The sequence below is a fragment of the Molothrus ater genome, chromosome 1 (genome assembly GCF_012460135.2).
Source record: "Molothrus ater isolate BHLD 08-10-18 breed brown headed cowbird chromosome 1, BPBGC_Mater_1.1, whole genome shotgun sequence".
NCBI lineage: Eukaryota > Metazoa > Chordata > Aves > Passeriformes > Icteridae > Molothrus > Molothrus ater.
In genome coordinates this window covers 91,476,597-91,497,397 of record NC_050478.2, presented here as the reverse complement: position 1 = coordinate 91,497,397, position 20,801 = coordinate 91,476,597, and the positions used below count along the sequence as shown (strand labels likewise).

General features: G+C 37.6%; 1 protein-coding gene across 2 annotated transcripts in view; it reads left to right on the top strand.

Annotated features, from left to right (window-relative positions):
• Positions 1 to 18,186, top strand: part of ELP2 (elongator acetyltransferase complex subunit 2) — a 37,836-nt gene extending 19,650 nt beyond the window's left edge. The window contains exons 11-22 of one of the 2 annotated variants that reach the window (XM_036406687.2): positions 1,182 to 1,313; positions 1,789 to 1,938; positions 4,630 to 4,818; positions 6,859 to 6,925; positions 8,507 to 8,602; positions 8,723 to 8,780; positions 12,196 to 12,268; positions 12,669 to 12,855; positions 14,439 to 14,560; positions 15,057 to 15,199; positions 15,731 to 15,844; positions 16,725 to 18,186. In XM_036406687.2, coding sequence (XP_036262580.1) covers positions 1,182 to 1,313; positions 1,789 to 1,938; positions 4,630 to 4,818; positions 6,859 to 6,925; positions 8,507 to 8,602; positions 8,723 to 8,780; positions 12,196 to 12,268; positions 12,669 to 12,855; positions 14,439 to 14,560; positions 15,057 to 15,199; positions 15,731 to 15,844; positions 16,725 to 16,881 — 1,488 coding nt within the window. In that variant the 3' untranslated portion in view covers positions 16,882 to 18,186. Of the gene's footprint in view, positions 1 to 1,181; positions 1,314 to 1,788; positions 1,939 to 4,629; positions 4,819 to 6,855; positions 6,926 to 8,506; positions 8,603 to 8,722; positions 8,781 to 12,195; positions 12,269 to 12,668; positions 12,856 to 14,438; positions 14,561 to 15,056; positions 15,200 to 15,730; positions 15,845 to 16,724 lie in introns of both variants that reach the window. The other variant, XM_036406686.2, reaches the window with a different exon arrangement.
• Positions 18,187 to 20,801: the final 2,615 nt, after the last annotated feature.

Sequence of the window (20,801 nt, the reverse complement as noted above, 5' to 3'; positions counted from 1 at the left end):
TCATAAAAGGGCAATCACATAGAGGTGCCATTTGATGTCCCTAGGTGTAACAGGGAGTTGTGGCTAAATTCACAAGCTTCTAAAAATGGGTTGTGTAGTAAAGCTTGTTGGAAGTTGCGGTTCTTTAATTTTACATTCTCTTTGTATTGGTTTGACCACAAATGTGTAGCTTCAAGTTCAGATCAGACATTTTAACTGCAAAAATCCATTTTGCATCCAGAGAGGAAAATCTGAGCTGATAGCCTGCAGGGAGGAAGGGCACAAGGGGAACACCCCAGTTTCTCTCTTTCATCGTGATATGATGAACAAGATGTCTTCAGAAATTTATTCCCCTGCTCAGAGGTGAGACTAGAATTCTGCCTCTAGCATGGCATGTCAAAGTCACTTCAATATGAGTGGTATTTTTTTTGAATGAGCGCTAATAAAACTGAACTACTAGTGCAGTGCCATTTAAAATGGCACATTAGTTCATTTTGTTTTGGTCTTAAAAGAGGCTGTATAGGAATGGGGGAGTTGAAAGCTTGAAAGAAATTGTGGTCTTATGTCTTGAATAAAACTTGAAAATATAACTTTATTAATCTTTTAATAAAATTTAAAAAGTGGAAGGGCACTAGAGTAACTGTAAGGCCTGTGTGTATGCATGCGTGCATATATGGGAAGTCATAAGAGAAGCACAAAACAGAGGCCAGAATATGCCACAGAAGGAGTGTTCACAGCTGTTCATGGAGAAAAAGGGAAATGAAAGTATGCTAGGGAATCTTGGAAATTAAGTAGGAAAAAAAAATGTACTTGGGAACTATTGTTTCTTTGGATCATTTTTCTTTATTGTGCAACAGAGCAGTAGCCAGGCAACAGATGATAAGGAACTGTTGCATCCAACAAGCTGGACTGAAACACAGAACATTTGGGTTTGCATCTCATCTATTGTACAGTTTTCTTTCCCTTGGGGGAATCCTATCTTGAGATGTCTATGAAGGGAAGCTCCATTCAGCTGGCACACAGCTTTAATTCCCATGACATTTCAGTGCTTAACTTTGCAATTAAAATATTCTTCGAATGTGTTTGTGTGTGTAATGTGAACTCTTGTCTAGAGGTAGTTTTTTCATCTCATGAAGTAAGAATGATTTTGTAGGAATGGAAGGCCATTTTCATGGATATTTCACTTCTGTTCATTAATTTAGGTACGGGTAGGTGAAGTGGGTGGCAATACTCTTGGATTTTTTGACTGTCAGTTTAGTCCAGATGGTTCAATGATCATCGCTCATGCTTTCCACGGAGCACTACACCTTTGGAAACAGGATACAGTTAATAAGGTACATTGGTTTGTTTGTTAGTAGTATTAATAAAAGAATTGTGCTTTTAAGTCATTTGAGGTAAATTTCTGTTATTAAAACTATTGTTCTGTTATTCTGTAACAGTATAATTTAAAATTAGTGATTGAAATAGTCCTTTTGTGTAGGAGTCTCATTCCTGCACAGAGGGAAGGTTGAAATCCTCCAAATCTAAACCCTGTTTCTTACCTTTGAGTAAGAAGTCAGTTGAATAGCTTGAACTCCTTTGTGGTTGCGCTTTGTTCACAGCTGAACAAATAACACAAGGTTATTTCAGATGGGAGCAATACATCAGTATTTGTGTCTCTTCAGCCTCTCTTGAGTTCTAATAATTTGCTATTTACCAATGTCTTTTTCTTACTTTCTTAATAAGCACATTTATAGTTTTATTTTGCTTAGAATGTGCCAATCAGTCAAATGAAAAACTCCTTACTTCTTTGTGGAACTCTTTTCATAGAAAGAATGGACTCCAGAAGTTGTGATTTCAGGACATTTTAACAGTGTAGAAGATGTGAAGTGGGATCCAGAAGGAGAGTTTGTCATCAGTGTGGGCTTTGATCAAACTACGAGGCTCTTTGCTCCATGGAAAAGAAAGGAAGAAACAGAGGTAGGATCTTCAAAGATTTTGTGAGTGTGGTTAAGGGGGCTTGGTCAGTCCTGAGTTATGTGAATATAACTCAAAACTTCAAGTTCCACAAGCGATGATCTGTTTAAAACTGCTTGGTTTGATAATTGAGTATGTGCTGTTTTCACTTTAAAAATATTAGTGGTAGAGTTTTTGCAATCACACAGTATGGTTGCAGTTCAATCCTGAGTCTATGTCCAGATTACCTTCAGTTAGTGTTCTCCCAGAGTCTTGGAAAACAGGCTCTGCAGTAATTGAGAAGGAGGAATACATGACTGGTACTGATAACCACCTATTGCAGTGTTTGACAATTGGCTACACTGCTGCAGGTAATAATAAAGAAAATCAACTTTGGTTGTGCTTTTTTACACAAACATAATCTAAACAAAGTTCTCACTGTATTTTTTTATATTAATTTGTTAATGACTCTGTTTTACTAGAATGGTTATCTGAACTACATGAGTGCAGCTGGTGCCTGTCCTGTTTTAACCCCCAGCCCGCAACTAAGGACCCCACACCTGCTTGCTCACTCCTCCTGCATTGGGTTGGGGAAAAGTCTGTTTAGAAGTTCCTGTTGCTTGTTTCTCATGCATTTTTCTCCTCTACAAATACAACCTTTTCTGGCAGAACAGTACCAGTATTCCATTCAGGAAACTGGCAGAAACTAGACTGACTGTAGTCAAATAAGGTTCTATTCCATTGGTTGGAGAGGCTATTATGAGCTACTATTATGATGAGCTGTCTCATCAAAGTTTCTGTAATGTAGACCAGCACAGGAGGTCTGAAACCTGAGAGAGTGAATTTGCCATCAGTGCTTTGATTTCCTTCTTCCAGGCCGCACAGGAGTGGTGGCAGTCCCATTTCAAAACCTATGTTTTGCCTTGTGTTGTAGGAAGGAAATTTTCCAGTTTCCTTCCATGCTTTTTACCCTAATCTCCACTCAGGAGGGTACATTTAAATATATCAAAACAAAGTTAAGGACTAGCACGTGATGTAAGTTGGCAGCATTCAAGGGTTGTCAATGTCATTTTCTCTGACCTACTGAAGTACCACTCTTTATTATGTATGCTGCTTGCTAATTTTTAATCCTGTCTTCTGGAAGAACTGATCTTTGTGTGATTTACCTGCACAGCTCACCCTGAAACTTTTGAATCAATCAATTTAGCAGAGTGATTGTAGTCTTCATATCTAAATATGGCATGAACTGAATTCTTGTACTTTGACTTCCTGCTAATTTGACCAGGTGTAAATCTAAGTAGTTTCGGTATTTGCTGCTGCATGAAGTGTGGGAGAAAGCCTCAGTATCCTTTTTGGATGGGTGAAGTGGAGGGCTGGCATAGAAATGGGTCATTTGAAGATGTTTATTCAGGCCTTCTGAACCCTGGAAAAGTTTTTAGTTCTACTGCTCATGAACTTGGATAACACAGGCTGTTAAAATGCCTTACTTTCTTTATCACACTAAGTTTAGCACCTGAAAAATTACAACAGGTGACATCTGATGTTTGTCTTAACAAGACACAATGGATGGTTCAGATGTTTATGGAAAGATAGTATTACAGCTCATGTTTTTCCCTATAAAAAGGAAACAAAGTGTTGAATGCAATATCAGAATATCAGAAAAGAGATATAACCATCAGCTTCAATTTGTCATGCAAATTTCCATCCTGATTTTTCTGGAAGGAGCTTATTGCATGACTTATATAGCCCCTCTCTTTGTTTGGGGTTTGAGTTTTTTGTGTTGTATGCAAAGATGTACCCAGTAAAGGGTAAGAATGTTGCACTGTTTGATTTTATCTTTTTTTAAAGAATGCATGATTTTTTCCTCACTGAAAAATAGGGCAATTTAAAGTTCCAAAAAATCAAGCCCTTTTCAAATCATGAGGTTTTGTAGGATGTCTCAAACTCCCATTCAGGTCCTATCAGAAACTTCAACATTCAAAACTCAATTGAATTTTTAGGGTGATATGTGCAGTTTACAGTCAACATAATGCCTTTGCTTATATGATATCTAGTCTTGGCTATAGGCATTAGAATACTGAAGTAGTCTAAGTTATTTCAATTGATTCTGGTTCTGTTAGCTCTTAACTCAAAAGTACATGCTGAATTTTTCCAACTGAAGTATCACCTGGGTGAAATATCAAATGACACTTAGAATTTATTATGGTTTTGTCAGGTTTTTGCAAAGCTTCTATTAAATGGTCTCACTTGAATCAAATTTTTAAACAAAAGAGGACAGTAGGAACCTGTAGCCTGCTGACAGGAGTGCTGCTGTTCTTTGTGAAAGAACAGATGAAGGAAGCAGGATAATTATCACTACCTTCCTTAGGTCTTTCAGACCTACAGTCCTGGAAGTAGAAGGATAGAAACCTCTTTTTGCTTAGGCGAATTATGTTCTGTTCCTGACTGTCTAGCATGAAGAAGTCATAGTAAGTGCCTTAAACACATCTGTGCAGTGACACAGTTTACTAATTACAGGAAAGGTTTGGTGGAAAAAGAGGATTCAACTGATGTATGTGAGCACCAGTTTTATGCACATCAGTAGAAGATTGTTCTTAACTTTGCTTTGTGTTAATAAATTCAGCAAGTTGAGTAGTGGTGCTTTTTTGGAACTTTAAATTGCCCTATTTCTCTGTTTAAGAATTGTGTTTTGCCTGTGTGTCTGCTCACTCATAGGTAACGTGGCATGAAATTGCCAGGCCTCAAGTGCACGGGTACGACCTGCGCTGTCTGGCAATGATCGGCCGCTTTGAGTTCGTGTCAGGAGCAGATGAAAAAGTGCTTCGAGTTTTCCGTGCTCCCAAGAACTTTATAGAAAACTTCAGTAACATCACTGGGATCCCACTGGAGAAGCTCTGCTCCCGTGTAAGTGTGCTAAAGCAATGCTATATGAAGAGAACCCTGTTAGATGTAAAATAAATAATGCTTCAGGAAATGTCAGATTGCACTTTGTAAAAATTCTTTTAATTGTACTGAAACTATAAGCTCATTTTCCTTTCTCTTCTGCTTGCTTCCATGTGTGTTGTTTCATATGTATTTTTATGTGTGTTGTTATGTGGTTCTATTTGAAACCAAACAAGACCTTGTGTCAAAAGATTGAAAAGAGTGTGGGTAAATTTTAGGTAACTCTAACCAAAGCAGACCACTGTACACACTTGGGGCTGAAGCAAACAATAAAGCCTGTTGATGTATTTCCCCTTAATTTAAGGGTGTAGTAGTCTTACCTAGTTCTAATTATTGTTGTGTGGTTATGTGTTGGTATTACTACTTTTTTTTTTTTTTTGCAATTGCACGCTTGGAGATAGCATAAAGATTTCAGCACTATTTTTAGTTCTTGCATACAAATATTTATAAATATGTACTTGCTTTATTTCCTGTTGGCATTGGAAATTTTCTTTACATTCCAGTTCTTAGTTGTGGGTATGTCAGCTGTCCTGTGCTGCTATCCTTTGTTTGCTCCCCATTTGCTATGTCTAATTCTGATTTTTGTCTGCGTTTTGTGGAGCAGACCTCATCTAAGATAGCTGCCTCTGTACAGTGCCTCAGATATCTCACTCAAAAGCAGGGTTTTCTGTGCAGTTTCTCAGAGATGGATTAGCCTTTCCATTTAATTTAACACTTGAAATATCTGGGATAGAAATAGAATCATTTTCGATAGAAGAAGTTACATAAGTAGCTGCTTAGTGATTTAATTCCACAAGACTTCGTAAGCATTTGCATAATGACCATTGTACAAATAACATTGTGCTTTTATAAGGGTGGCAGATGTCATTATTTTACTTTATTTAGACTTTTCTAATTGGCTCTTCCTCTGAGTGCTGTTTTTTGATTCATATCATAAAGTGTTTCACATGGGCTTTGGTTAAATAGGAAGCCTTTATGAGCTGTAATTATACAGCTGCTTTTAAATAGCTTTCTTGAAATTGTTTTCTGTGAAAGCTTTTTATCACTAAAGTGGGAAAGCTTTTTCTTAATGTGGCTTAAATGCCTTCCCCAAAAAAGTACCTGAAACCAAAAAACAGTTTTATATTCTAAAAGGGTTGAATAGGATTATATTCAGTTCAAATTCATAGGATTGTATTATGCTTTGGGTTGTAATGAGGAACCATTTTTGTTTTAGAGGCCTTATGCTTGTCTAAGTCTCTGATACATTTTCTCATCTAATTATGAACATTTAAGTACATTTTAAGCTGTCACCTAAAATATTGATTTAATTCAGTAAAACAGTCTCTCTTTGATCTTTCCTGGTACCGTAAGGAAGTGAGTTTACAGCTATTAAATCTTTTTTTATCTCTACACAAAGGTCCCCAAGTTCACTTACCCTTTCTAAACTTTTACTCTTTTCCTATACCATTATGGAAGTATTTTCTGTCTGATGATTTGTCCTTCCCTTGTGCTGCTTTAAATAGACACGTATTCCAGCTACATCTCAGTACTATTTACTGAGCTGTGTTTCAAGTTGTGGTCACAGGCAGTCACCCTCTGTTCTCTTTTCCAAAATGCTGCTTTATTATTTCACTTCAGAACAACGATTTCCCAGTTCTATTGTGTTAAAAACTGCAGTGCTCTCAGTTAATAGATTAATTGTCATGTATGTGCTAGAATAAATATAATTGTGAAAGAAAACCTGCAATTAGTGTTGAAGAAAATCCTTGAGCTGGGGCCTTAGAAAAGCGCTTTTTTTGTTGGTTTTGTTTTTTTTTTTTTCTTCTCCCCTTCCTGCCAGAGTACTGGTCTTTGTTTTGTCCCGGGTATGTTCTAGACAAGAATTTTTCAAAGTGCCCCCTTCACTTCTCTAGGAAAGTAACTCTAGAAGCTCTCGGGGGTTCCTTAAGCTGTGGTCTTTGAAATCCAAGCCTATGTGACAATCTATGTGTAACCTTTCTTTTTTCTTAAATTCAGCAGTCATCTGATCTTCCAGAAGGTGCAACTGTGCCAGCTTTGGGATTATCCAATAAAGCTGTTTTTGAAGGTATTGCTAGTGAGAAATAATGGTTGTGGTGTTTCATGTGGAAACTTTAATTAAGGGATTGTTTTAGTGTACATATTAGGTCTGTAAGTGTAGGCTTGACTGCAAGTTCAGAATCTAGAAATAAAGTAATGCAAAGTGTTTATTTCTTTGCTAGCACCTAAACATGGTGTTTTAAAGTAAAAAAACACAGGAAAGAATTAGCCAACAGTAGCTAATATCTTGGCGAGGCAGTGGAGGTTACATTGTGGGGGAACAGGGAAGGAGGGACAGACATCTCCCTAGAATGATAAAAAGTATTTTCCTGATGCTGGGAATGAGATCAGGGATCTCGTTTTTCATAAAGTCTCTGGTAAAAATGCGCTATAGTGGAATGTACAAATTAGGTCAGATCTGTTTTTTTTCTCTGCCTAAAGCTTTATCAGAAGGTGTGATCTACAAAAGGAAGCATTTTAATAAGCTTTGTCTCCAGGGTCTTCAATGGCAATAAGCCAAATTTTCCTAAATAATTTGTAGAGAAAAAACAACCTGGTTGTACTTCAAATAACTTGTAAATATATTTTGGCAAACTTTTTTTTTCCCCTGCTAACTCATGAGGTCTTCCAGTGAGAGGGGGAATAAAACCTCCTTCTTCTAGATTATTGCCACACAGAGAATAACTAATTTCCATTGATTTCATGTGGCACAACCAGAAGCAGCACAACAAATAGAACTTCCCTGCATCATCCACCACTGCTCTCACAGTGCTGTCGGCATTGATGGCGCCATTGAGGGTAAAACACCACAGATGTGATCTCACTTACTCTGCAGAGGAATCTTCTGGTGGTCAGACAGTGGTCTCAGATGAATGGTGCTCATTTCATTTTCAAAGAGAGCAAAGATGGGATGAATGAGAAGATAGTCTTTGCTTTGCTTTTTCTGTACCTTCTTTTTGAAACTGCTGTGCTTGAGAGGCACATTTGGCAAAAGGGTAGATTCTGTCTGAGAGGAACAGTTCCCCATCTCTGTAGCTTTTTCTTAATGCCTTCAGAAGGAAGGACAGAGTTGAATTTTCACTTACAATTAACTAGTTATGGTTACCTCTGATACTTTTGCTTAGAGCTAAGGACTGAGCCCTCAGCATTTTTGCTCAAGTTTGCAAGTTATAGCTACACCTGCTCAAATACAGGTTTTCATTTAGTGATCTACATCAAATTTAGAAACTCATCACTTGTATCAGAGATTTTTGTCTTAGTCTTTTCAAGTACAGAAAGAAAGGTTTAACACTGGGGAAACACAGATTGAACTCTGGTGACTGCTTTGCTCAGTGAAATTCTTTTTAGGAGTCTCTGAAAGATTGTGCTGATGGAGAGAGGTCAGTTTCAAAATGAAGGTTAGATTATTATTTTTCTTTAAATCTTCTCATTCTCATATGCACTGTAATAACTAGCTTCTAGTATTCATATTATTGTAGCTCTGCAAGCAGAGAAACCTAGTTTCAACTACTTGAAAAAAATATAGATGTTTTTTACTTGTATAATAAATCCTCATATTTTCCCTCCTTTCTAGTATGTTCTCTAGCTAATGAAGTCCTTATTTTAATAGGAGATATGGCTGTTCAACCAGATGAGGATGAAGAATCATTTAATACCATTTCAAATCAGTATCCAGAGATTTATTTTCAACCCTTGATCCTTACAGGTATGAGAATTATTCCTATTATAGGTAATAGAGAATGAGGTTAATTGAATATAAACTTGAAGCATTATTTAGCTGATTTGAAAAAATTAAATTTGAATAGGCTGTACAAATCTTTTTCAGAACCTCCCCCAGAGGATCACTTGCTGCAGAATACCTTATGGCCTGAAATTCAGAAGTTGTAAGTTATTTTAAGTTTATTTTCCTTTTGTTCTTTGTTACAAAATTTCCAGAAAGCTGTTGCAAAATGTTAATGTAGCCTAGTCTTGTAAGTCTTCCTGTTGTACTGTCATTTGACTTTGTGTGTGCTGTATTGCTTGTAAAATAAATAAATTACATGTAATATATAAATTAGAAAACAGTGAAGAAAATGGCAGTTAGAACTGATGTGTCACAGTTTTATTTTAGTTGGTTGCTTCTCCTTAAAGCCTTATCTATACTGAAGGTCTCTCTTTGTAAGGAATTTTTTGTTACTTTCCACTTCATGGGGCGGGCTTGCAGATGTGGTGTGGAAGTAGAGGCTGAGGCATCAATGGAGGAGCTTGCCCCTAACTCCTGTCAGAGTTGTAAGGTGCAATAGATGGAGCCAGCAGCACTCTAGTGTGTCTAGTGGTGGAGCAAAGTGATAAGTGTTGAGTAAGATGGTTACAAGGCTAGTTTGAGTATTGAATGCTGACAGAGTGATCGTCAGTTGCAAAGATAATGGAGTTACATGGTTATGATAATTGTTTTGAGGTTGCGGGGTTTTAGAATTCTTCTGCTGTGTTTTCTTCCTTTTCTGAAATTCACAACAATTTTCACATGATTTGTTTCTTAAGGATCTCAGTAACATGAGGCTATACTTCTAAAATCTTTAAAGTTTTAGTATCAAAGTATAACACAAAGAAATGGAATAATCTCAATCTCTTGTGGGTTTACTTATCTGAATCTCCTGAACAGGGTCTTAGACTGGAACAAGAAGATTGTTGAGCCTTTGCTAATGGTTAAAGTCACCACTTTTGTGTGGAAGGAACATTAGTTACATTACCAGTTTTGTGAGGAAGGAAATAAAAAGCTTTGAGAAAATGCTGTGCAGCTTGCTTCATTGGACCGAAGGGAAAGTTCTGTGAGAGTTTTATCTTTGCCATCAATTGGGCAGTAAATCTGATTTGAATGCTTTAAAGCTCTGTTACTGTGTTTATACTCAAAAATGATTTTAGGAGGAAAGACAGAGGATGTTAGACCATATCTGCACATTTTGTAATTTCTAACTGTTACTTTAACTGTTTCTTCTGTGCATTCTATGGCTGCTAATGCACTCACATAAGTAGATTGATAAGGGATGTTTAAGGAGTGAAAAGGAGCCAAGGCCAAAATTCTTCATCATTTGCCTTTGACATTTCACAAAGTGTAGTGGGACATTAATATTTTATACTCTGCTATGGGAGTACTGCTTATCTGCCTTTATATCCTGCATTCATTAAAATAACTGTTATATGACAGTCTTCAGATGACTTTTATCTGAGCAGTTTTTTCTGGTTTTAGAGACACAGCTAATGATACAGATCATTTTATGCAAGAGCAACAAGATGTAAAGCATTCATAGACTTTCAGATTTTTTGGTCGGAGTAATCTTGAAAGAAGTAACATGAAATCACATAATGTAGATTTCAAGTTGCCATAGCAGCAGAAGAACAGTGTGAAGCACTGACTTGCTAAAAATAGCTTGTTTGTCATTGACATTTGTGTATTCCTAGCTCTAACTTGACACCAAATTTTGAAGGATTAGTGTTGGGTTTTGCAAAGTGTTCGGTTGAGGAGGTTTTAGTATGAAGAACTGGCTGAATTTTTGCATAATATAATAACTTGGTAAATTTTGTGAGAATATGCTAATCTTTATCCCCTTGGAAAATGATCATAGAGAGTTCATATGCAGCATGCTGAGATTAAAGCTTGAGTGATAACATAAATATATATGTTTGTATGTATGTACATTTTATGTAATACACTTGGAATTTGGAAGAGATCCTTTTTGACACTAGAAAATTACTGTATTCATTTGTCTGGACACTTGAAAGTCCATTCAGTCTCCCTGTCCATTGAAAAATGCTGTACATCGTACAATGCTGAGGCAAAATTGCCTGTGGTTGAAAATACCATTTCATTATTCATTCATGCAGTTACTTTTCTCCATTGTGAACCTTTATTTGGTGGTCTACTATGTAGTGAAGAAATCAGATTTTGTTCGTGGGATCAGAGGATGGGACTGTATTGTAGCTCCTATGCTGTCCAGGCTCATATACACTCCTTTAAAACAGCATCTCCTGTTGCCAATAGCTTAATTCTCTCTGCTGGAGACAGCAATGGTCTGTACAGCTGCTGGTCTGACCTAAGATAGTTCTGCTCATGTAACTTTGCAAGAGAAAATATTTTATGTTTTCTGTTAATTTAGTAGGAATGGTTACATTTTGATATTTCAATTTAGCAAAAGAAGCTTTGCATGCAGAAGCTTGAAATCAACTGCTCTTCAAATACTACTTTTAGGAGATTAAAACCAAAACAACTGAGGATTTGTTTCACAGGTTATTTTCCCGTCATTGAATTTCAGGAAATTTATACTTTTGAGACAATAAATATTTTTTAGTTTCAGAAAATTAGCTTGCAGCGGTTTTCACTACAAAACAGTTTCCAGAAATGTGCTTTAAAAGTAAACATTATGGTAAAACTCCTGCTGGTGGCAAATTAAGAGTAAGACATGCAGTAGTACCCTCATCATTCTAAATACACTCAAATTTACAACTTAACATTTCAGTTAGGGGTACACAGCAGTCCCTCTCCCTGTTAAAAGGTCCAGGCACAGTTACATTTCATAAAAGCCAGTGCATTCCCAGTGTTCAGATATGGCTTTGGCAGTCTCTTGATGGGATATGCCCAGCGATGATGCTTCGGACTTGGTTCAACAGATCCAGACAGTAATTTGTCATTTGGTGGTGCTAGATTTGTGTTAGTCTGTATGGAATTTCTCCTTATTAATTAAATACCAATCTGGATATATGAGCTTGGATTTCAGCAGAACTCATGTGAACACTGATTAAAAAATGTAATTCTGGAGAAGGCTAGAAATTTTGGGGGTTTTACAGAGGTTTTTTTCCTTTTCTAACATTTCCTTTTAGTTCAGAAATCTTCTTGCTGTATTTCACAAAATAGGCATGCTTTGACTGTGTGTTTGTGGCATATTTCTTCAGTGATTTTCAAATATGTGGCTTATGATTTTTATTGGTAGTGTTAAAATTGCTTTTTAAGGAAATAAGGATACATTAAATGCTGCTTTAATCTGCTTTGTTAGTCATTAGGGTGGCTTTTGCAGTGCTGATGCTTTAAGACTATGGAATGTGCTGAAAAGATTTTTCTGTAGCCAGTTTCTAGTGGAAAAAATTGTGCAGATGTTTAAACTGAAAGCTGAACAAAATATTTGGGATGTAATACAGAAACAGTGGTGAGAAGTTCCTGGCAGGTGCCTTTCATTTTTGAAAAGGGATTTAAATTAATGTAACAACTTCGATACATACGGCAGAAATGATTGTGATGTGTTAAATTTGTTTTCACGTGTATTTCAGATATGGACATGGATATGAAATTTTTTGTGTTGCTTGCAATAATTCAAGCACTCTAATTGCCTCAGCATGTAAGGTAAGAAAAGATTCTAGCACCACCTAGTGAAAAGTGCTGTCCAATTTCTAGGGCTGAATCCTCTTCTTTCTCACAAAATGTGAAAGATTTTGTGTAAGTGACAGCTGGCTTGCAAAGGTGAGGGTGGATTGCCAATGAGTTATTATTCCTACATTGTGTATGATTCATTTGAAGATATTAGTAAGATAAATTCTAAGAAATACAGGTCTGAAATGTTTTCTTACTCATACATTCTCAGCATTAGAAGAAAGTAGGGAAACAATGTTGAAACTTCCCAGAGGGAAGTAGGGTCTTACTGGATTGCAAGCCTAAAACAAGCTAATATCTTACTACTTTGAAATGTGTGACTTTTATACTTGCTCTCATTAATTCACATTCATACTGTTTTCCATCCATACAGGCTTCCAAAAAAGAACATGCAGCAATTATTTTGTGGAGCACTGCTTCTTGGAAGAAACTGCAGAGTTTGTCTTTTCACAATCTGACTGTTACTCAGCTGGCATTTTCTCCTGATGACAGCTTTTTACTGGCTGTTTCTAGAGACAGGAATTGGTCACTGTGGAGGAAACAGGATTCCTCAGAGTCAGGTAAGATGTGAAATGAATGTATGCATTTGTAGACTTGGCAGTTGGTTCAGTATTTTTGGCTGCAAAATATTTGAAAGAGAATTGATAAAATATTTTAATGGACATTTTGCTTGAAACTTTGGAGAATTATTAGTATTGTAGGCTCTTATGAATTTAAGAAATGCAATTAATGTGTGGAAACATAAAAAGGAAATTAAAATGCAGAGAAGAATATAATCAGGCTTTAGATAGTGTTTAATTGATGGATGTAATGAAGTCCTCGTGCCTTCTGCGTGTGATTGTGCGTTTGACTTACTGAAATCAAGTACACAAGCTGAGCTTCAGATTGGCATTCTGTCAAGGAGAGGCCTTCATTGCAGAGTTCTGTGCGGGCATAGCCGGAAGGTTCAGTGCTGCACCCGTATCCTGCACAGGCTGCCTTGTCCCTGCTTGCATGGCATGACACTTTGAGACTCTTGACAGGATTAATCTCTGTCTTTGGTGTGGCTTTCTGATAATCCTACACAATTGATTAATTTGACTAGAACTGGCTATGTCTGGAAAAAGAGCTGATAGTAAGGATTCAGTTGACTTTCTCATTAAGACTTTGAGCCTTGCAAAATCATGAGGAGATTGCTATTGAACACTTTAATAGAATCCTAGAACAGATGCTTGTGCTGAAAGCGATTATCATTGCACTCTTGGCTTAATAGCATATAAACACTGCTGGGCTCTATAGAATGTTCCTAGAGACTTGGCAGTGGGTTTTGGCCCCTTCAGACAGTGTCCAGTTGTATCCTGGCTTGAATTTCTGTTCTTTTCAGACTTCTATTCTAAAGCCTGGCATATTGTCTACAGTAGTTAAACAATGGTTCAGGATAAGGATCATGAATAGTCATAGCAAGTAGAGGAAATCCTCTTTTCATCTGTTCATCAATAACCCTTCTGTCTACAAATAACATCATTATCAGTGTAAAGCAAAACTGCTGCTATTGGCATCCCAAGAAGTGGTTATTTAAAGTCTGTGCTGCAAAATGACAACCTTTTCTACTTAGGAAAAGCATTCTCATTTCTCTGCTGATCAGATATAGTGCCTGATTGTATACATGCTGAAGTATAAGCTTGTCTCTTTAGGAACACATTAATCTTTACAATTGGACCATTATGATTTGAGCAGTTGGGACTTTACTAGTAAATAGGAGCTTTAGTGAAATTACTGGGGAAATGTGAACACAAGTAAATGTTGCACTATTCAAAAACTTCTGAAGTCAGTGTTCTTAAAAAAATTTGATAGACATAACCTGAAGGTGTTCTACTTAAATTCTTCTGAAAAAGAAATATATTTAAAAGATTGAACTGTTCCTACTGCTTTAGGGCTATAAGGTCTTACTGATATGGTCTTGAACAGGTGCTAGTTATCACTGTGGTAAGTGCTGGAAAAAAACCTCATATAGTCCTAAGTATTCCCAGCTGCTTTAAAGATGAGTGGAATAATGTCAAAGTATTCTTGCAGTTCTGGCATAGAGTTAAGTAAGAGTAACAATCACTTTTAATATGTAAAACAGTTGAAACAAGGCTTTTTTCCTCTACATGTTTTATTCCAGCACCAGTCTTCACTTGCTGTGCATACACAGATAAAAATACAGCTGTTCACAGTCGAATCATTTGGTCCTGTGATTGGACACCAGACAGCAAGTATTTTATTACTGGAAGTCGGGACAAAAAGGTAATTAATTTTAAAGGAATTTAGAAAGCCCAGGGTTGTTTTAAATGTCTTTTAGAATAACAAACACTGTGTTCTAATCAGCCCCTATTTTATATATACACAAAAATCTTATTGCATGTATTAGCACAGAAATCAGTGATACTTTCATAAGCTAAATAAAGTGCTTGAATATGTATATACAAGACTGTGGGCTGCCAGTTGGACATTCTCTCTTCTTTTTTCATGCAGTATGACAAGCATATGTCACATAATTCTATGGGTCTCAAGTTTTTCTTTAACTTTCATAACAGAATCTGGTTTTGTTGTCAGAAACTTTCATGAAATCAGACAGACTGCCTACAAAGTTGAATCTTTGTAGGTAGAGAGTGTTTTTACCATTTTTAGGGTTATCCGCTGTGCCTTGAAATTATTTTAATGAAGTTATTCCTTATGTTTTTGTATGTGCATTTACAAGAAGATTAAAGTGGAAGTTCATAGATGACTTTTTTGCTTACAGGTCATTATCTGGGGCCAGTGTGATTTGCCAGTGATTTCTGAAGGGAATGAGCTGGATTCAATCAAGCCTTGTTCAACAGTGCTGGATGCTGGGGATGCTGTGACTGCTGTTGGTATCAGCCGTGTGCTTACTCCTGATGGAAGGTATTACTGGTTTTCTGTATTGTCATTTTGTGTTTAATCTGAAATTAGTACTTATCCCTTTAGTCAACTAGTTTCCTGTGGCTAAACAGCTCCCTAAATCTACCTGTCAATTGTTTTTACCATTCTTTAACAGAATGACCTCTACTTTTTTTCTTTCCTAGCCACCCTTTCAGGTGTGACTTTTCCAAGCAGTGTAATGAGGAAAATGAAAAGTGGGAGAGGGGCGGGAAGAGATACCTGGACACACCTGAAACACATTAATTCTTCCAGAAATATTGACTGATCTGATGTTGTGATAACCTCCTTACTTTTTCCTAACCAAATATATGTAACAGATTTCTGCTTTGCTAATTTTTTTGTGAAGCAGCTTTGATGTATTAATTTTTTTCATGGAAAAGTAAATACTGATTTAAAGGGCAAAGTGCAACAACAGTGCTTGAGTGCTCTTCTTTCTATCCTGCATTAGAACTGACCTCACTGAGCTGTCTACTGTAATTTCTAATGAAATGAATGTAATTATTGTCTTGATAGATACATTGTTGCAGTAGGCCTAGAGAATGGGAAGATTATCTTGTACACATGGAAGCAAAGTGGGAAAGAAGCAGCACTGACTGACTGGAGCACAGGTGTTGAGATAGATAACAGGTATGTCTTTTGAAGTGAGTTAGGAGCAATGAAATATTATTCTTCAGACTAACAGTGCTGGAGTTCTGTTCTTATAGTATAAAATGTATGAATCTAGTTTATTTCTGTATCAAAAATTGTTATCCTTTTAAGAAAAGTTTGATCCCTGAAAGTTTAAAGATGTCTTGAAGCAAAACCCAGAAATAAAAATATTAGTTATTTAGATGTGTTAAAAAACCCTACTTAAAAAAAAGCTTTACCTTTAGTCATAAATATGATGATAGAAAATACTGATAAGAGAGTGGAAAGGATTGCTGTCTATGTACATCAGCAAAACCTTTAGGAGTGGATGACAGCAAGCTTTGGTGGGCAGCTTCCAGCAGAAACCAAAGGAATGACAAGCTATATGTGGGGCTGCTGCAGTGACAGCTAGAGAGACTGTGGAGAGACTTGAAATGTTTCAGCACTCCTTGAAGCCCTCCTCTGGGTTCTTCTATCACACACTGGCATTGATAGTAACAGAAATGGAAGTTGATGGTGACTTTGGCCTGTGTGTGCTTGCAGTGAATGGAAAAGAGACACCAGATAACAGGAAATTGCAGGCTAAAAGCCAGAAATCTGTCATATCTAAGTAACTGAGATACTTGACCTCCAGCTTAATATGGCAAAACTGAAAATCAATAGCTGTTTGAATTATTGATGAGTGAGAGGATAAAATGTCATTAGTGTTAATGACCCTACTTAATAAGAACTTAATACCTGCTGGTTGTCACAAGTCAGTTTTTCTTCAGTTGGTAGTGTTAACTGAAGAGTACTAATTACAGGAATGTTGATGTTTACACTCACATGCCCAACTGTGTTTAACATTTTGCAGTTACGTATGGATTTCTTTTTGTTGCAGCCAAAGCCATGCTCTTGCTGTGAAGCGCTTATGCTGGAGACATCATGCAGGCAGAGCTGGACATAATGATGAGAGCAGCAGCAAGTGGTTGCAGCTTGCAAGTTGTGGAGCTGATCACTGTGTTAAAATATTCAATGTCAACAGAATTGCTCTTTAGCAAAGACAGCAGGCCTGTTTGTGCCAAACAGATTCACAGCATTTCATTTCAACTTTTTAGCCACTTTGATTATTGAATTTTCTATTTTCTGCTGTGGAAAGTAAAGTATCTTACATGTAACTTATTAAAGCAACTTTAGTGGAAGTTTGAAATGTCAAATATTTTTCTAATCCTGCAGTTCTGGGAATTTGAAGTATATGTTTTGTTTGGTGACTATCCTGAAACTGAGGGATGGGATGTTGGGGTAGGGCATGGGAGGATAATGAGAGAGCTTTGTTTGCTGTGACTCAAAGGGTAGGTGGGAAGCTGCTGACACCTGGGGCACTTCTGTGCTTGACATTCCACTTGGAGTACTGAATTTTATTATCTCCTCTTGCTATTAAAGTTAACTCTTGGTGGGCCTGCCAGTGCTGCCAGTGTGTGTTCAGGCATGTGCAGCCGGAGATCCGGGTTAAACATGGAACTTTCTCTGAATTGCCTTTGAATGTGTATTAGAGCTCTGGTCCAAGTCTGAGGCAGCCTGACTCTGGAAGGAGTAGTTTGTGTTCAGATGCTTGGACAGTCCTGCTTGCTTTTATTCCCTTACTTCGCTTTACAGGACTGAACTCATACTTCTTGGTCGGGTGGGACTTAAAGCTGAACTCAGAGAAATCTTAAATCTTAAGATGTTTCCCCTGTGAGCCCTCCCTGAATAGAGTGTGATTGAAGAGCCACCTCTGAGACTGTTGGAGGGCTGTCCTCTACAGTTCAGACTGGAATAGCTTATGGATATCACTAGGCAGGAGCTAAAAGGAGGCAGCCATTCCTTACAATGCCTTTGGGCTCTTCCTGACTTTTGAGGGCTCCCTCTTTGCCCTTGTGAAAAAACAAGTTAACTTAGCTGTCCCACAGTGTAATTTAGGGTAGAGTGCTAATAGACTGAGAGTACTTCAGAAAGACTTCATGTCAGCAGGTCTGTATCTGGTTCCAAAGTCTAACTTAGAAATTAGTTAAACTTCGAGAGTGAAATTGTTATTCCAGAACTGCTTGCTACCTGTAACTGGCAGTGGGAATTCTGTTTAACTTTCTGCTATGTTGGATATTTAGATTAAGAGTGTAGCTCTTTCAGAGTGGGCTATACTGTCTTCAGAGTAATTATGGTTTATGCCTTGAAAGGTTTTGTGTTTATGCCTTGAAAGGTTTTGTATTTTAGCTCTTTATTTTCAGTTCTGTTTTTCAGCCATTAAAAAAAAACCAAAACCATTCTTTAAAATGGGGACAGGGGAATAAAAAAAAATATTAATAAAGATAATTTGCTACATTTTACTTGTGGTACCCAGTGCTTTCCTTACACGAGTGCTTTAGCATTCAAGCATTTGAGTATTCTATTTCACTTGTCTGGGAATTTTTAAGCAACTATATCCTGACAAGAGAAAGACATAACTTATCACTCGTGAGGTTTCAAAAAGCTGCCAAAAGTGGGTCTTCATTCTGTGTCACAATTGTGATCTTGTCTCTTAAAATTTGATGATAATACTGCACAATTCTTTTCAATAATAGTACATCTTGTTATGTGGCCACTTCTATAGTGGCCACATAACAAGAGCTATAGTTGACAATGAAACATCATATTGGTTTTCCCTCTCTTTTATTTTGTGAAATACTGTCATTAATAAGCATGAGCTACTAGAGGATTTAGTAATCCATTCCATTACCCCTGGGACTTGGTGACTCAATCATATTCATTGTTCCAGCTTTAAATGCACTGGATTAGTCTGTTGGTCTCCTAAGGCTAAATGTTTAAAATACACACTTTAAATTTTCAATTAAGTTAGAAGTTAAACACCTCAACACATGATTAATATTTTATGTATGATATTCCTTTTGCTCACACATCACTTTGCTATGCATTTAGTAGGTGTGACTTTAATATACACCTTTATCTTCTCATAAATCCACTCGTGTCTTTCAAAATGTAAATCAGCATGTAAAAAATACTATGGAATGAGCTGCTATCAATGTACCTGGCACTCTGAAATTCTCTGCTTGTTGTATGGTGCCATTGAAAATGGAGTTGAGAAAATTGATGGGATAAACTGAAGTTTTGAAAAGAACATTTTGTTACCTTTTGATACATTTGAGGTAAAGCCATCCCATGAAGATTTTGGATGCACATTATCAGTATTTACTGTCTTTATGCTAAATTTGAAGAGAGTTTGTGGTCAAAGATGTGAACAAACTGTTTTATGTAATCAGGCTAAAGGAGGAGAATTGTTTTGTCTTACAGTAGAGGTGTATGTGACAAAGCAAGCAAGAAATGGCATGGGTCTTGCTGTTTGTAACCAAAATCAAATCATTATTGAGATTGTCCAAAGCAATCTTAAATCTTTCAGTCCAGGATGCAGGTGTAGGCATCCTCAAGTCTGTGTTGCACCAACAAGCCATGCTAACGCTGACATTAGAGGTGAGCATGCTGTGGTGTCTGGTGGATGAGGAGGGCAAAACAAGCTGTTTGTGTAAACTGGGAGGATGTGGGATGCTGACCTTCCGCTTGAGGAACTCCTACCTGGGCTCCACGTGGCAAGCTCCCTAAACACTGCTGCCAAGCTATTGATTGTGTTCATTCCTTCAGTTATGAAATGGCAAAGAAGGAGCAGGTTATGCATCATGCTAAGCCTTAAAAAAGTGCTATCCTGCTGTTTCTCTTGTGGGCTGAGACTTCAGAAGTAACTAGAGGCAGTTGAAAATTTCAAGGAAGTCACTAATTGAACTCAGAGCTATTGAAAACATCGCTTTGGTAACTCTGACTAATCTCTGTTTTCCAAAATATTTAACGTGAAGAAATGAGAATGCTCCAAGGCTCACTGCCAACTGCAGCTAATGCAGAGATGAGGGAAGAGGAGGAAGCAGCTGTGTCCTCATTTAGACTCAAATCTCACTTTAAAGAAGTGGCTGTTAAAAATAAGGAAACTTTAAAATAACTGAAATGGGAAGCAAAAATATTACTTGCTCTGTTTTAAGGAGCATCTGGAGCTGTACAAAAGACGAGGCAAAAATCACTGACAGGACAAAAATCAGAATTTGCCTTTTGTGTGCTGGAAGCTGGTGGAGGTGGGAGTTGTTGAGCACAGTTCAGCAATGCCCCTCTACTGCTCTTTTATCAGCAGTCCTTATCAGGCTCTGCAGTGGTAGTTTTGAGGCAGCAGGGCAGGGCAGTGTGTTTACCCTGTGACATGCCCAGCCCTTGACCCTCCAAACATTCCCATTTTGCCCTGTGCACTGGCACACCTCATACAGTTGTGGGATATCCTTTCAGAGACACTTTTCTCCCCCAGCCAGGAACTGCCTTTTTTTCCTATGTCAACCACCAGATTTCCCTCATCCTGCTTCTGTGTGTGCTGTAGGGAGCTGGGGGAGGCTGTGGGCTCCCTTTGCCAGCCCCTGGTACTCTGGCTCAAGCACAGCTCTTGCTGCCACCTTGTGTGACAGGCTCTAGTGACTGTATTTGAGGAGTTTATGTTCAATATCCATACCTTGTCACTTTATTTTCTGCAGCAATGCATCCTATGCTGTAATGCAATAATAAAGCTAGAAATTACCTCTCTCTCTTTCTGGAGGGAATTTACGGTAGAGCATGTGACAAATCCCAATGCTGTACCATAATAATGGGGCTAGCTCCAGTATCCTGGGGTAGCTCTCCCAACCAGATGTGCCCTGGACTTGAAGTCCTCAAGGAGAGCTGCTCCATGTAATTGGTGTTTGCAGGACTCGGCCAACATTACAGCTGCACAGATGAGGGGAGGTGTTGTGCCCAAGGTAATTGCTGTGTTACAGTGCTGTCACCCTTGTACAGACTCCAGCAGATCACAGCTGAAACAACAAAGGATGCAGCAAACAGATTTTTTTTTAAATGCAGAGGAGCTGTTCCCCTTGCCTCAAAA